At 48.4% G+C, this 17,573-nt stretch overlaps 1 protein-coding gene across 2 annotated transcripts in view; it reads right to left on the bottom strand.

Annotated features, from left to right (window-relative positions):
* Positions 1–17,573, bottom strand: part of HAUS5 (HAUS augmin like complex subunit 5) — a 308,992-nt gene that overhangs the window by 148,470 nt on the left and 142,949 nt on the right. For both annotated transcript variants that reach the window (XM_086929970.1, XM_086929971.1), the window contains 2 exons: positions 11,471–11,551; positions 526–671 (listed from right to left, as the gene is read on the bottom strand). In XM_086929970.1, the coding sequence (XP_086786096.1) occupies positions 526–671; positions 11,471–11,551 (227 nt within the window). The remainder of the gene's footprint in view (positions 1–525; positions 672–11,470; positions 11,552–17,573) is intronic.

Raw genomic sequence — 17,573 nt, 5'->3', positions numbered from 1 at the left:
TTATAAGTGAATCTATGCACAGGTTCAGCACCATGGTGACAAGACCAGTGTCTGCTAACCCAAGGAGTGCTCATCACCTAACGATTCCCACAAAGGTCACACACAAACTATGCGCACACACCCCAGCAAGAAACACATCAGACAGGTCACAAGGCATTTCAGATGGACAAACGTTTGTGCAATATACTGTGCGAATGCCTACTCCAATAAAATGCAATCCGCTCCTGCATACAGAAAAAGATACAGTAATTTATAGCATAGGCATCAGCAGGTCTGGCACCCAAGAACACAGAACAAGTATAGCACGCACACGCCAAATGTCACACATTCCACAGATCATGGGCAGCAGTAGTGCAAGCTTCATTCACACACACACACAACTATTACATCACCTGAAGCAGTGACCTTCCAACCAAATAAACACTGGGACACTGACATCACTTCATGTCCTCAACCATGTAATGGATTCAGCATGCAAACTCAAGGAATTCTCAGACAGCAGGAACAGGATAAAATGGAACTTACTCATCCAGCGTCACGCGTTGGAGAGAGGGAAGATTTATATTTCTAAATTGCTGTACTTCTTGATCCACTGCTTCATACAGGATAGAAACCTTGGGCTTCATTTCATTCACTGGCAGCACCACCTTCATCTGTACAAATTGTTGGACCTGACGTTTGGGAGTGGATATGAGTGATATTTAAGCAGAAGTGAAGGAAATCACTAAAAGAAAATGCTTTTCAGAAACAGACTATGGATTCACTTTTTGTAAACCGCACCAACCACACCTCCTTTGCGCCCCAGTCAACAGTCTACACACCCACCTAATGACTTGTCATTCCTTCCTACCCACCGACTAAGAAGAATCTTCCCCAACATCCATCTTAAACCAGCACAGAACTCCACCCGACCTAATGAGAGCACATCTTTATATAAATACTCTCATCATAGTACCCATCGACATCCTCACCTCCTCAACTGTAGGTATCATCCTGCCTCCTAATTCCATTAAAAGGTGTCTCCCTACAAGCATGGCCCTTACTTTTATCAGGATTTTATATGTTTACAAGTGTGCCATTTCCCCTCAGCAGTCAATCCACAACCCTTGTATCGTCTTAAGTGATCACAAATAATGCCATGCACGTTGTAGGAGGGTGGCTTAGTATATGGTGCTCAATTATAGAAGTGTCGCACCATGCACTAATACAGACAACCCTTATGGTGATTTTATAGGTCTTAGACAACCTTAGAAAGCTCTCTAAGTGGTAGCTGTGGAGAGCAGCCGCCAGGCTTAGTCCAGAAGGAGTGTAAAGCAGCTCGTTTCACCAGAACTTAATCTTATTGGCATAGGTTAAGTGAAAAAGAACCACAGAGTATTTATAAAAATAGGTATTTATTTTAAGACACTCACTAACACATACCAATATCTCCTACACTGAGATATTACACAATGCACATGATACTTCGCAAATAAAACAGATAAGCAGCACAAATACACAATGGTTTACAGGGGGAAACCAAACCATATATTACAATAGTGAAATGCAAACCACGACTCAAGACTAGAGTTGACCCAGAAGGTGTAGAAGAGCCGGGGACCCAAGGAACCACCGAAGGTGAGTATCTAGGAACCCCACGGAGGTCAAGTGCAGAGTGAGAACACGACCGCGTACTCAATTTAAGTCGATGGGTAAGTCGCAGTTGCAATTTTAAAGAAGGACCCTTCCCAGTAGACACTGAGGAAACCCTGTGGAAGATAGAAGGTTGGAGGGTCACCCCACTCTTAGGAAGCAGGATACTTACACCAGGGAAGCCAGGTGCATAGGTGCGAAGCGACATCAGAAACTGCCATCGAACCCTATGGAGGAATTCATAAAGAAGCCGCTGACAAAGAAGGTGAAAGTGTCTGTTGGAACCTCAAGGGGGATTTAAGATAAGAAGTACCTGCTGTTGCAGATCACCTTAAAACGATGCCTGCAAGACCCACAATTCCTGATTAGCCGGGAACTCCCTGATACATTCATATGTAAGTGTCTCATGTTGAGCCACTGTCACCCTCCTGAGTCCACACGAGTCTGGACATATGACCAACAGTCCTTCCTCCTTTTCCTATCTTTCTGTTTAGTCTTTTTTCATCTGCAATTGGTGCCATTTCTGGCAAATAACAGTCTTAGAGCTCACTTGGAGGTAAGCTGCTAACGCAGACTGGTGTAGCCATAATATTAGCGATCCGAGTAAGGTCATTTTTAGGTTTCGCCTGGCGTTACTGCGCAAGCAGTTCGCGCAGACGAAATCTAATGTTTACAATATGGGATATAGGAACGTCCCCCGGCTCCCATTGGCTAGCTCCATAAATGGAGGCTAGCCATTGGAAGCCGGATCTGTCCGTCAAGGATTCGTGGGCGTTCCCGCGATTTCTTCCCTCTCCGATAGTCATCGCGGAGTTTGTTTCGTTTTTTTTTCTCAATGTGTTTGTTTTCGTCATTTCGGCGAAGATGCCCGACCTTGTGAGGTAAATCGAATTTTATATGACCAGGTATGTCCCCTATCGTGTACCCCAACGTCCCAAGTACATGCATGACCTCCGTGCATTTTCCCTCCATGGCCGAAAATGAAGACGCGAATACATTTGCGTCCAACGTTAACATGTTATCTACCAAGTTCTCCAAGAAAGCAACATTAATCTGGTTTCTAAACCTATGTTGCCAACGTCTTTACATGGTGCACTTTTACCGCGAAGCCATGTTTTCCTGGCTCTGCCGAGTTAGGCCCTGAATTGAGGCTCCGAAGTCTCTTCTGTTTCTGAAAGCTGCCGTTCTGGTATGCATCCCTGACCTCTGCCTCACTTCCTGCCCAGCGAAGCGGTGCCCGGCCTGGCCTGGCCTGCCTGCCTGCCAAGATCGTATTTTGCCTACAAGTTATCTGCTCAGCCTCCTCGAAAACACATTCCAGTCTAGTGAAGTAGGTAAACATATTCCCGGCTGCAGAGTAAAGGGCCCTGCCTTCCTGTCTCCATGCAAGTAATTTACAGCACCCGTTAACATGGTAGGCCCATGGCCCCGCGCCTTGTACCAAGACATGTATGCACTCCCTAACATTCAGTAATGTATGGCCCCTGCTCGAGAGACCTTTCACTCCAGACACTACATCCTCCAAACATGAGATATCAGATAGGTTATAGGTATAGGTCGTCCTGACATCCCAGACATCGAGACTCTTCCACTAGAACTAAAGTCAAAGCCCCCAGCTCTCCCCAGTTACACGTCATGCTAGCTGCGCGCGCATCCAGGTCATAGGTTTCTGCTGACGTTTCTCGTGACGTTTCTCTGACAAGTTAAGTGCACGCTCACGTGTACGCCTTCTTACACGCCCCCTGCTACGCACGTGTTCTTATCTCTTACTTTTCACTTGTCACGCCTACTGTATTCAATGCAATACTGTTTTACTATATATATTGTGTGATGTTAATAAACTATGAGACTGTCCCTTCCTGAACCTTAGTGGTGATGGAACCCGATGTCCCCTGCCTCGAGGCATCCCATTAAAGCCTGTATGACTCAGATACCACGGACTCTGCCTCTCATTTGATTGAGCTATCCTTCTTGTTTATTTAATGCATGAAACATGGTCCGGTAAATTTTATTTACCACATAATCTGGCGCCCGAATAGGGACCCCCCCCTTCCCCACTCGCCGGCGATGTTACGCAGGCCTTGACCCCTTCTACAGCCGCGACGGACACTGCGCGCATCCGCAGGATTTCCTGCTATCTCCCTCGGGCCCACGGAGGAGACGGAGACTGTGGTCCGGCATCCAGACGAGGCGGTGAGGAATGCGGAGGATCCCGACCAGAGCCCCAAGTCGAGAGAGCAAGGTCCGAGGTATCCAGAGGCCCACCTGTTCCGAAGCGCATGCGTAGGAAATCGCAGTCTGACGTGGTCCAGTCCAGTCCAGTTTCCGAGGCCTTCAGTTTCTGCTTCCCGGTGAGTACCGTTGCTGGGAACGCATCTAGACGGGTTCATTAATTTGTGCCCGGTCAAGACAGGTCTGGGTACACAGACCTGGTCCGGACGTGTTCACTTAGGTGAGCGCGGTATGACGTGTCTCTTAATGGGACCGGTCTGTACTGTTTTAGCAGTGCATCTAGTAATCTAGTACTCCAGTATTCCAGTATTGTTTCTCGAGATTTTGTGTTTTCTATGTTCCAGGTAATATCAGTCTGAAATGTTTTAAATGTGTTTAATGTCGTGGTATGAATGATTGTTTGCTATTCATTACTGGGTTCATTGTGTTCGCGTTCAAGTCAATTCAAAAATGCCGCTGTTCTCAAAGTTACGTCAGATAGGAACTAGAAAAGGGATACTCGAAGAAGCAGTTCCCGTCCCGCCTAGGGACACTACCGGACATTTTATGTACCATAAACATGGCTTAGATGCCATACTGTACCTAGATTTGTGGGTGGACTATACAAAGGATCTGGAAGAAAAGTATAGATGGCCTGTCTCAGGGACATGGGATGCTGATTGCATCATGAGAGTAGAAGAAGCACTATGGAAAAAGAAAGCCAGACAATCCCAGAAAGATGCCATAGAATTATGGCATAAAGAAGCGCATAGGAGAACAGAGAAAGAAATCAGAAAAGCGGAAAAGAGTAGAGAGGAATCTGAAAAAGCCAGGGAAAAAGAGTTACTAGAAGAAGGAGAACGAGTCAGATTAGAACGATTAGACGACAAAGAAATGCACTCATTACAGGCATGTATCCTGTTCTTGCCGAGGGCCTGCCCAGGGCGACCCCGGAAGTATCTTGTAATTTACCGCCACCATTGGTCCCGACTAAACTCCGTCACAAACAGACCGCAGCGGATATTTTCCTTTCTTCTTATTTAGATGATGTAGCTCCAGCATATACCACTGTACGCGTACCACCCGCTAATAATGTACAGCAGCCTATTCAGAACGTACATCAACCTGTTCAAGATACGTTACCACTTCCTCAAGGCCCGACTCCCCCCCCCCCCCCGTTGCCGCTTCCCATCCTGTCACTACTGTCACTACTACTGCTACTGTTCCTCCTGCTATTGCTTCTACTAATCCTTTTTCTACACATGCAACTCAGGGTCTGCCTACATTACCTGCACCTACTTTTCATGCTATGACACCCGTAGTATCAACACATCTAGTTGAGGTTACGCTTCTGCTTCAGGAGGCGCCGTAGGAGGTCAGCCTGTCACCCCGCCTCAAGTAAAGCGATTGACACTCAGAGAAATAGCATTACAGCGTACGCCCAAAGCCCTGCCTTCCTGTCTCCATGCAAGTAATTTACAGCACCCGTTACCATGGTAGGCCCATGGCCCCGCGCCTTGTACCAAGACATGTATGCACTCCCTAACATTCAGTAATGTATGGCCCCTTTCACTCCAGACACGACATCCCCCAAACATGAGATATCAGATAGGTTATAGGTATAGGTCGTCCTGACATCCCAGACATCGAGACTCTTCCACTAGAACTAAAGTCAAAGCCCCCAGCTCTCCCCAGTTACACGTCATGCTAGCTGCGCGCGCATCCAGGTCATAGGTTTCTGCTGACCCTGCAAACTTTCTCTATACCTCCACCCACTTATGACGTTTCTTGTGACGTTTCTCTGTGAGGCGTCCACTCCTGGGCACCCCCAAGGTGGAGGCCAGTCATCCTTAGCGTTGTGGGGGTCGTTGTGGAGATTAAGCAAGCTATTGCCCAGAGTTGCAGAGTGGGACTCCATGATTGGAATAGGCACTGAGGCGAGAATTATCAGGTCCGTGGAATTTTGAGCCCAAGACCCGCCGAGGCGGGGAATTGAACCCTGGTCCCGGGCTAGACCTCTGCATCAGGGTCTGCCGCTCTAACCATTGAGCCACACTCAGGGGTCCCTCTAAGAGGAGGGGCTTGAGAGTGGAGAAGATACTCCCATGCCCTGTGTGCAGTTTCGCACCAGAGCTGGAGTCAACGTCTCCCATATCTGGTTTTAACTGGAGTTTGCAAGGAGGGCAGCAAATGTGCCTCTCAAGCAGTCTCAGTGGCGCTGGCACACGCCCCCACCCTGTCCCAATACACTAAATCCTGTCTGGTCACTCCTCTCTGTGAAAGGATACCTATTCTTCTGCCTTCCCCTGCCCGAGTTAGGCTCAGCAGCAGCAGGGCAGAATCGGGTATCTGGTCGGCAACAACCCTAGCTTGCCAGGAGCATTAAGGTTCTCCCGGAGGACCTTTACAGTGCATGGAATCATACCTCCCACACCGTTTACGGGTTCATTACAACCAGTTTAGAGATGGGCATCGCGTAATGACCCATGACCACTCTATATGTTGTGATGGCTAATGCACTTACAACCTGGGAGAATGGACTCCGAAGGCTGTTGGGGTGCCACGCTCATGCAGCGACACCCTCACACTTAGAACCGAGCACCTTGCCTTCAGGATTGAAAGGTCTGCCTTAGGGGTGACATAGGTTTTAAGTGCAGTGACCTCAGATATAAGGATACCTATATCTGTTTTAAGTGGTGCTAGCACCAGTTCACACAGGCTGCTATGGCAGGCCTGTAGTCATAATTTGTAAGTGGCCTCTCATGGTTGGTATAATACATGATTCAGCCCATGGGAGACACCTGGTGTACCTATGCCCTGAAACCTGGGAACCATATACTAGGGACTTAGAAGGTGTTGGACTTGGCCCTTTTTGCAGGGTCATCCCTAAACTTTTTGCCTTTCTCCTAGCCTTTTTTCTGACATGGTGTTGGTGGTTCTCGGACTCTGGGCACTTTAGCACTGCTGTTCAGTGTAAAGTGCGTATGCTCTCTGTGTTACTTCTGGTAAGATTGGACAACACCTGTTTGGCCTATTTAATTTACCGGTCAGTCCCTTGTAAAGTGGTATCTCATATACCCAGGGCTGGTGAATGAAATGCTACTGCTGGGCTTGCAGCGCTGATTGAGTCACCCATCAAAGTAGCCTTTCAAACCTATCACAGGCCTCTGCAATTGCAGGGGCTGTCCACGCAGTGTTACTGCCACTGTCACGTTGCACCTAAAGTGAGTGCCATGTGTGTGACCCCCCTTTTACTACCCGTCAGTCACCCCTAAGGAAGGCCCTTGCTAGCCCTATGGGTAGGGTGCATTGTAAGTAAAAGGTAGGACATGTACCTTAAGTGTGTGACATGTCCGGGTAGTCACAATCCACCATTTTGGTTTCTCACTACTGTGAGGCTGCCCTCCCATATGAATGCATTGGGGATTCCCGGATAAGAGTTTCAGTGGTAATTCCGGATATGAGAGGAGCTGCGTGGTCACGTTTGGTATATTTGGAATAGTGATAATAAATGCTAAACAATGGTGGCGCAGATTTATTATAACTATTTTAGAAATGCCACTTTTAGAAGTTACCATTTCTGTGTGCTATGTATCTGCCTGCTTGATGTGCAGTGCATGTCTGGCATTTGAGTGGCATGGGCTAGTGAGGGGTGGGTGTGTGTGTGTGTGTGTGTGTGTGTGTGCTATGTATCTGCCTGCTTGATGTGCAGTGCATGTCTGGCATTTGAGTGGCATGGGCTAGTGAGGGGTGGGTGTGTGTGTGTGTGTGTGTGTGTGTGTGCTATGTATCTGCCTGCTTGATGTGCAGTGCATGTCTGGCATTTGAGTGGCATGGGCTAGTGAGGGGTGGGTGTGTGTGTGTGTGTGTGTGTGTGCTATGTATCTGCCTGCTTGATGTGCAGTGCATGTCTGGCATTTGAGTGGCATGGGCTAGTGAGGGGTGGGTGTGTGTGTGTGTGTGTGTGTGTGTGTGCTATGTATCTGCCTGCTTGATGTGCAGTGCATGTCTGGCATTTGAGTGGCATGGGCTAGTGAGGGGTGGGTGTGTGTGTGTGTGTGTGTGTGTGTGCTATGTATCTGCCTGCTTGATGTGCAGTGCATGTCTGGCATTTGAGTGGCATGGGCTAGTGAGGGGTGGGTGTGTGTGTGTGTGTGTGTGTGTGTGCTATGTATCTGCCTGCTTGATGTGCAGTGCATGTCTGGCATGTGTGTGTGTGTGTGCTATGTATCTGCCTGCTTGATGTGCAGTGCATGTCTGGCATGTGTGTGTGTGTGTGCTATGTATCTGCCTGCTTGATGTGCAGTGTGTGTGTGTGTGTGTGTGTGTGTGTGTGTGTGTGTGTGTGTGTGTGTGTGCTATGTATCTGCCTGCTTGATGTGCAGTGCATGTCTGGCATGTGTGTGTGTGTGTGCTATGTATCTGCCTGCTTGATGTGCAGTGCATGTCTGGCATGTGTGTGTGTGTGTGCTATGTATCTGCCTGCTTGATGTGCAGTGTGTGTGTGTGTGTGTGTGTGTGTGTGTGTGTGTGTGTGTGTGTGTGTGTGTGTGTGTGTGTGTGTGTGTGTGTGTGTGTGTGTGTGTGTGTGTGTGTGTGTGTGTGTGTGTGTGTGTGTGTGTGTGTGTGTGTGTGCGTGCGTGCGTGCGTGCGTCCGTCCGTCCGTCCGTCCGTCCGTCCGTCCGTCCGTCCGTCCGTCCGTCCGTCCGTCCGTCCGTCCGTCCGTCCGTCCGTCCGTCCGTGAGGGGTAGGGTGAGTCAGCACAAGGCTGAATAGGCCATCTGCATTTGGAGTAGTAGTCCCCTGACCATGAATAGGAATAGGATTGTGCCTGCCCTTGTGAATGCTGGCTCCGCACCCCTGTGGTGTGTCTGAGGACGAGCCCCCACCTGACAAAGAGAAAGAGGAGCCTTATAAACAAAGTGCTCCAATTCCCCCCTGAACCAGTTTTGGCTGGTTCCCCCAAGCCCTGTGCCAGGGCAGACAAAGTAAATATGTAGTGTAAATGTAGGGGCTGTGACCCCATGTTTTTTAGTACTGTTCCTGTGCTTACCGGGGGGGCTTACTGCTGCTGGGGGCCCAGGAGGAAATGCCTTGAGGGCTTGGACCTTTTGGAAATCCAGCGCCTCGTGGGCACTCTGACCTTATTGGCCAGGACGCACAAGTTACTACTTGTGTAACGATATATCTGTAAGAGACATTAGTTAGTGATAGATTCCTTATCTTAGAATATCCCCAGGATTCGGACTGGATCCGGAAATTTTTGCGTAGCAATACCCCTGCGTGTCGGTAGGCGTCGTCTGCGGCTCCGCGTCCGTCGTCGGCGTCGTTAGCGCCGGAGTACTTAGACGCCGCCCATGCGCGTGGACGTCAGTTCTGATACACAGCTTTTCCGCGCCAGATACGCAGAGCCATGATAGAACCAACACTGGTGCCATGAAACTAGGGCCCTGAAAGGGGATGACCTTAACCCTAGATATCGGTCCGCAGAACGGGGAGGATGGGTGGGTCGGTAAGGAATCTATCACTAACTAATGTCTCTTACAGATATATCGTTACACAAGTAGTAACTTGTGCATCTGAAAGAGACAAGTTAGTGATAGATTCCTTACCTTAGAATAGATACCCCAGCAATACCAACCCCGGTGGTGGGTCTGCGCACCAATATCACACCAGAAAGTCCTAGAGGACGGAACGGCCAAAGAAGCCATCCCTCCGGAATTGACTGTCCAGGCAGCAGTGTCTTGCGAATGTGTGCAGCGAGGCCCACGTAGCTGCCTGGCAAATGTCCTGTAAGGGGACTCCTCGGCCCAAGGCAGTAGTTGTTGCCGTGGCTCGAGTGGAATGAGCCCGCAATCCAGCAGGGGGCTCCTTTTTGGCCATGGAGTAGCATGCCTGAATACACAAGATGATCCACAGCGAAATGGTCCTCTTGTGTGCCGCCTTTCCCTTCTTCGCGCCCACGTAACCAACAAAGAGTTGGTCATCCACCCGGAACTGGCGTGTGCGATCTAGGTAATATGAGAGCACGTTTTGGGTCCAGACGGTGGAGCCTCTCTTCCTCCTTCGAGGGATGCGGAGGCGGAAAGAAGGTGGGCAAGGTAATGGACTGCCCGATGTGGAAGGCCGTGACAACCTTGGGCAGAAAGGAAGGTCGTGTACGCAACACCACCTTGCCCGGATGAACAGAGAGGAAAGGTGGAGTAGAAGAAAGAGCCTGGAACTCACTCACTCTCCTGGCAGAGGTGATGGCAACCAGGAAAGCAGTCTTCAGGGTGAGAAGACGGAGAGGACAGTTATGTAGTGGCTCAAAGGGAGCACACATTAGATAAGTGAGTACAAGATTCAAGTCCCACTGGGGCATCACGAAGGGAACAGGAGGGAACATGTGTGTAATGCCCTTCAGAAATCTATTTACAATGGGGGACTTGAATAAGGAAGGCTGATCAGGTAGCCGTAAGAAGGCGGAAAGAGCAGAAAGGTACCCCTTAAGAGTGCCCAGAGCAGAGCCCTGCTCGGTAAGGGAAAGAAGGAAGAGTAGAACTTCAGAAAGGGGTGCAGAGAGAGGGTCCACAGCCTTGTGCACCATGCCACAAATCTGTTCCACCTGCAGGCGTATACCGACTTTGTGGAGGGACGCCTGGCTGCCAGAATGATATCACAGACTTCGGGAGGCAAGTCGAATGGCCTCAACTGCCGCCGCTCAATCTCCAAGCTTGTAGGTGGAGACTGGACAGGTTCGGGTGCAGGACCGTCCCCTGCTGCTGCGACAGAAGGTCCTCCCGAAGAGGCAGACGAATCGGGGGATCGACTGACATGCTGAGTAGCTCGGGATACAAGTATCTTCGTGCCCAGACCGGAGCCACAAGGATAACCTGGGCCCGGTCGCGCCTTATCTTCTTCAGCACTCTGGGCAGAAGTGGTATAGGCGGAAAGGCGTTCAATAGACCGCAACTCCACTCGCGACGAAAAGCGTCTCCGAGCGAGTGCCGCCTTGGAAATTCCAACGCACAGAACTGATGACATTGCGCGTTCTCTTCTGTGGCGAATAGATCTAACCAAGGCTCTCCCCATTGCTGAAAGAGGCCTTGCGCCACGTCCGAGTTCAGATGCCATTAGTTATCCATCATGTACCGACGGCTGAGTTCGTCCGCCCTGGCATTCAGAGAGCCTGCCAGGTGTTGAACCACCTTGTGTGGAGTTTCTTTTGTGGTGGGCCTAGTGTGTTGCTGCTGTGTGCGTTGCACAAACACTTTACACATTGCCTCTGGGATAAGCCTGACTGCTTGTGCCAAGCTACCAAGGGGGTGAGCAGGGGTCATCTTCAGTGTGTAACTCTCTTGCCCTGACTAGAGTGGTGGTTTCTGCTTGGCTTAGGCACATGCCCTAGCCAACCATAAATCTAATTTCTAACAGAAGGGTATACCAGAAGCCAATCTGGAGTGCACCCAAGTACTCACCTTGTCCAATTTAGGGGAGAAAGCAGAGAGGCTGGGGTCCTGGTTAGGAGGATCCCAGCCAAACTAGTCAGAAACAGCATAACACCAGGCAATAGGTGGGGTAACGATAAAAGCAGATCCTACTTTTCTACACACGTCAATTACAATGTGAAATAAAAAAACCTCACCTCTACTTGGCTCTTCTTGAGTTCCGCTTTGCTGCAAGAGTTTCCTGCAATAAGGATCTGAATCTGCTCCTGTTTTCTAGCCTGGGACATAAAAAGCAAACAAATAAACTAGTTTTAAAGCAAGCACAATCCCAGCCACTGACTATTGTAAACACCCACTACAAATCAACCTTCCAAACTTCCAACCCAAATACAATCCAAGAACACTATGTGCCAAACCCACAACAAAAGAACCAGACTCACTGCGATTTACTGCTACCGTCATTAATCTAACACCACTCACTGCAAGGGGTATTTCAAAATGAACTAGTTACATACTTTCAGTAATACTTTTTTTCTTGGATACTCTATCTTACTGCAGACTCTTCACCTTTTGAATCACTCAGACCTCCACTTGATCCAGACATTTTTCATTCAACAGCTGAGTGTTTGAAGGAGGCGCAGTCCCACCTCCAGAAGTGATTATGCAGAGTCACATTAAGGTTCAATACCTATATGCTAATGTCAGTTTCACAAGCAACTGCTGGGCTCTCACTTGCTGATAGATTGACAAATAGAGTACCAGACAGGGTATATTCACCATAAATACTCTACTTGTTCTGATGTATACTCCTAACAATGGATTCCTTTTGAATCAGTAAAAAGACACTACCCACACCAAGATGCGAGTCTGGGGAGTGGGCTTTCTGCAGGACCCAACGCCCAAATGACCCTCTTTTCAGACTTGAGAATCCAGACAGTACCTGGTGAAAGTATGGGCAGATGCAGATTGATGACTTTCTATATCATCAACTCAGGAAGGTGCCTAGGCAAGACAGCTTTTTCCTGGCCAAGGTGTGACATACAGAACAATACCTTCCTGGCGCCAGCAAGTTCAACAAGAGTTGGTAATCCATGTGGCGCTTGTGCTCATATCAATGTAGAAACTAAGGACTGGAATAGAATCTAACTAGTGAGGCCTTTACTAATCGTTAGAGGTAATATGGTAAGAAAAAAAACACATTAAGCATAATTGACATAGAAGGGAAACACTATCTTTAGGAAGAAGAATATCTTAGCCCTAAGCACCACTTTGCAGTTCTCAGACGCAATGTGCCTAAGTGATTACAACAAAGAAGGCAGTTTTAAGATTAATTTCATGGTAAAACTATGTATGTGCTGAGGCATGTGCATCAAAAAGGTAAGAATCAAATGAAGGTCACATTGAAGCACAATGAAAAGTACAGGCATAAATATACGCTTGAGCACTGAAAATGAAATGGAAAAAACCCCACGCATTTGACTTGAATACAGATGGCTGAAGGCAAATGTAGAAATGTCAACAGGGCAGACAGGTAACCTTTAATAGCGCCCACAGGAAAACCTTACTGTGATAAGGGCAAAACAAAAAGCACATCAGAAAACAAAGTCGAAATTGAGTCAATGCGTCTTGTCACCACACCAGGGAACAAACTTAGCCACACAGCTAGAATAAATGGGCCCAGCAGTCAGTCACATCTACCATTTCTGACCGCAGGCCAAACCAAAATCATGTTGGTTCTGCTCAATCCCGACACAGAGGAATAGTGTGTGGAGGTTCCAATGCCTACCTCTTCTATATTGCTAGGACACCGGATCCTCTGATGGGTAAACAATGTTATATGGATTAGATTTTGCCTCCATTTTAGTTTTCCCTTCTAACTTAGCACCTTTTTGAACTGGTGGCTTGAACATGTTTTTCAATAACACAACAGCATGCCATGCACAAATGTATTAAAGTTAGACACAGTTATTCTGTTGTCTGCACTGTTAGTTTCAGGGACACATCTTAAAACGCAATGTCCTTGCTTCATTTTGTGAAATTAGAGGACTCTTTTCCTCAGACTTAGTATAGCTGTTGTCTTGTGTCTCTTGCACAATGAGAGAAGGCTGGTATTTTATTACTTAAACACCATCCCTTTAGAATTCAGGCGAGAGGCACTTCACACCGGAGTTATCATGGATGTTGCAGAGAGCTGTAAATGAGATGAAGATCCCAAAGCCCAAACATACATTATGAGAAAGGAAGATATCTGTGTGGGCAGAGGTGTGTGGGCTCTGTCAAGGCACTGAGGCCGGCTTCCTGAGACATTACACCAAGGTATGGGGGTTAGCTCATTCCAACTGGGTCTGGCTGACGGGTACTCCCACTACACTCTCACTAGTGTAGGGGTATTAGTGATAGACAGTAGTAGTTTTAAGAATAATCAACATGGTTGCATTATTTGTATTATCCACCATTTTAATAATGCTTATAATCAATGTTCCCTCTAATTTTTTTCCTCTGTGTGCGGCAGTGGAGGGTCTCTGTGCGCTGCAACCATGGCTATGTGCGCCAGGAACAAAACAGCTTGTGTCTGCGGCGCCAAATGGCACTCAAAATGTTTACTTTAAAAAGTGAAAAGATGGTGTATTTTCACACATACAGAGCCACAATAAGGGTCTTCAGAGCAAATGTATTGTATTGCCTGTATTTTCATTGTTGTGTCTGACTGCTGTTGTCTGTCTTCCCCGCTGCCTGTACGTGGTCCGTGCCCCTTTTTCTTCCCTCTGTACCCCTCGCTGTCCCCGCGCTCTCTGCCCGGTCTTTCCTTCTGTACCCCTCGCTGCCAGTGTCTCTGCCCAGTTTTCCCTTCTTTTCCCCTCGCTGCCCCCGTGCCCCTCTGCCCTCTGTTCTTTGCTGTCCCTATATTTCTGTATTTTGCCTCTGTGCCATTAGTTTTGTGTGCCAGTCTGCCCTCTGTGCCACTCGTTTTTGTGCCCCTTTTGCCTTCTGTTCCTTTCGTTTTACCCTGTTTGTGCCTTTCTGACCTCTGTTCCACTCGTTTTTCCCTCGTTTTTTGTGCCCTTCTGCCCTGTTGCACTCGTGTTTTTGCCTTTCTGCCCTCTGTTCCACTCGTTTTTCCCTCGTTTTTTGTGCCCTTCTGCCCTGTTGCACTCGTGTTTTTGCCTTTCTGCCCTCGGTTCCACTCGTTTGTCCCTCGTTTTTTGTGCCCTTCGGCCCTCTGTTCCACTTGTTGTTTGTGCCTTTCTGTCCTGTGTTCCACTCGTTTTTCCCTCGTTTTTTGTGCCCTTCTGCCCTCCGTTCCCCTCGTTTTTTGTGCCTTTCTGCCCTCAGTTCCACTCGTTTTTTGTGCCTTTCATCCTTAAAGTTCTACTCATTTTTTTGAGCCTTTCTGACCTCTGTTCCACTTCGGTTTCCTCTTGTTTTTAGTGCCCTTCTACTCTCTTCCACTCGTTTTTTGTGCCTTTCTGCCCTCTGTTCCACTAGTTTTTTTGCCTTTCTGCCCTCTGTTCAACTAGTTTTTTGTGCCTTTCTGCCCTCTGTTCCACTCGTTTTTCCCCTCGTTTTTTGTGCCCTCTGTTCCACTCGTTTTTTTGTGCCAAAAAGCGTAGAGACAGTTTCCAAACACAGCGTGTGCTAAAGTACGCGCTGTGTTTGGAAACGGATTACACTTTTGTTAGTAAAGCGCAGGGCAGACTGTGGCCTTTTGTTTAAGTATTGCTGTTAATCGGAGCCCTTGAAGAGGCTTCTGATTGACAGCAATACTTAAACAAAAGGCCACAGTCTGCCCCGCGCTCCCACATAGCCAGAAGCCCCACAATCCCCACTAGCCCCACCACCTCCATACCTGCACTCCTCATGCGTCTCATGTTCGCGCCGCTCGCTTCTTTAAAGCGGCCGGCGGCGCAACTCTCTCTAGCGACGTCCTGTGTGCGCGCTCCACGCGAGGTGGTGCGTGCTGACATCAGGGGAGGTGCGGGCGCGCCCTAGAGGGAACTGTGCTTATAACCATTATGTGCCTCTTCTGTCTAATAATCGCAGTTCATGTTTTAATTACAAGGATTAGATCTTTTCAATAAACATTTAGAAATTTGCTATTGTTTCTTCTCTTTGTGAAACCCTGGGAATGCAAAAGTGACATACAAAAGGGTTAGATATGTTTTCACACATTCCTTAGGAAAAAGGATGGTCAGGTTTGATGCCGACAATAGCATTTATAACTTTGGAGGTTTAGGAGTTTAGATGTGGAACTGTGAGCAAGCCGGACCAACATGTACTGATAAGAGAAGAAACAGGCCCTGTATAATGAAGTTTTGTTGATCCAAACCACAGTCCTAGTAAATTCGTAGAACAGTGTGACAAGATGTGTTGAACCACTTCAAGGTGCAGACGCCGATTGCAGTCAGCAAGAGGATGCAAGCTGAGCTCATTTGCTCTAATACTGAGAGAGCCAACCAAGTGATTCACCGTCGAGGCTATCCCATGACGTTCTAGCTACTGCCAGAGTCTCAAGGCCTCCAGACACAAAACATGAGTCGTAATGCTGCCCAGTTTGTTACAGAACTGCATGGTGGTTGGTTTGTCTTTCAGAACTTGAAAAGACCTGCCCATAATGGAAGGTAGGCAGGCTTTGAGGGCCAGCAGAATGGCATGCAGCTCCAGGAGAGTGATTTATTGTTTCAGCTGCAACGAGAGTTCTGAGATTCCCACCTCTTCCATTTTTCCTCCCCCAGCCCAGAGATGTAGCCCCAGACCATCACCTCTGGATGGAGCAAGGAAATCGATCTGTCGCAAGTTAAACTGGTATATGTCATTGTAAATGTAAATGTAAATGTATTGCGATTTATATAGCGCGCGTATCACCCGAAGGCATCAAGGCGCTTGCCTTGGGAACCCGTCCTGGTATTCCACTGTGAGATAACCCCGGCAGGGTATCCACAAGGTGAAAGCCAGGCATCCCGCCGCGAGGGGCCGTAGTGGAGATTAAGCAAGCTATTGCCCAGAGTCGCAGAGTGTGAACCCGTGAGTCGAGTAGGCACCGGAACGAGAATTATCGAGTCCGTGGAATTTTTGAGCCCAAGACCCGCCGAGGCGGGGAATTGAACCCTGGTCCAGGACCGATCTCAGCTTCCGGGTCTGCCTCCTCTAACCCCTGAGCCACACTTCTCCACCTCTGAAAGTCCTGGCAGTCTTGTCAGAGTTGTTGTCCAAGAGGCACCCCCTGTGTTCAACCCGCTAAAGGCGCAGTTTGCACAGCAGAGCCAGCATGTGACCATAGCAGGATCACAGACAGACTATCCAGGGCTCATTGAAAGGGCAGAAAGGTTTTCATACCACGGTGTTGAGTACAGTCCAAAAATTGAATCCTAAATGGGCCAAAGATGGGATTTCAGTTGGTTGATTAAGTACCACAGGGTTGACAGCACCAAAGCAGCCATCTGTAGATGGTCTGCAACTAACCAAGGTGAATCTGCTTTCAGCAGTGAATCGTTGAGGCGCTGAACACATGCATCTCTGACCTGCAGTGATGGACTGAAACCGATCATGAACATTTGGGGGGGGGGGGGGGGGGGGGGGGGGGGTAAGGTGACACTGAAGGGCAGGACTGTTAATTACTAGTGACTGAACCCTGCAATAAACCAGAGAAAACCCCCTTGGGACAAGTACATGTAAGCAGGTGTCCTGCAGGTCCAATAGCTGGGTCCAAAGCAGACAAGATAAGGGCCAAAGTCATCATCTTAAACTTGTCCTTTCTGAGGATCAAGATCAGTCTCCGACTCGTCAGCAACTGTCCCCCTTAAGTGTCTCAGCTTCTTTGTCAATGCAACATGGTCACAACCTGGAAGGACCTGAGGAGGGTATAACCAAATGAAAAACGGAGAGACCCATTGATCTACTATAAGTGCGTGCCCTCCAGGCAGACAAAAAATAATCCTGCCCCTACTGGCTTCAAGTGCTCAGGAGAACTGAAGCTGCTTGACGGCGGTCACAGCAGGTGAAGAGGACGACTACTGCATCGGCTGGTTTTAACTTCCTCTGGCATGATCTCTGCCTCTAATTTTGGAGCAGCAAAAAAGTTGGGAAGCCTGTTGAGGAGGCTGGGAGGTATATCTCTGTCAGTAGGCAGTAAGCCCCGAGAAAAACCCTGGACAATACAATACTGGTAGTGAAATTGGAGGGCAGGTGAAGGCACTGGCCCAGCTGTCCTAAAAGCATACACAACGAGATGATGGACGGAGAAAAGAAACTTTTCAGCCACTCACCCCCAGTCAGAGATCTGGGTTGAATCCATCATCATTC

Source organism: Lissotriton vulgaris, chromosome 7 (genome assembly GCF_964263255.1).
Source record: "Lissotriton vulgaris chromosome 7, aLisVul1.2, whole genome shotgun sequence".
Lineage (NCBI taxonomy): Eukaryota > Metazoa > Chordata > Amphibia > Caudata > Salamandridae > Lissotriton > Lissotriton vulgaris.
This window is presented reverse-complemented; position numbering and strand designations above follow the sequence as displayed.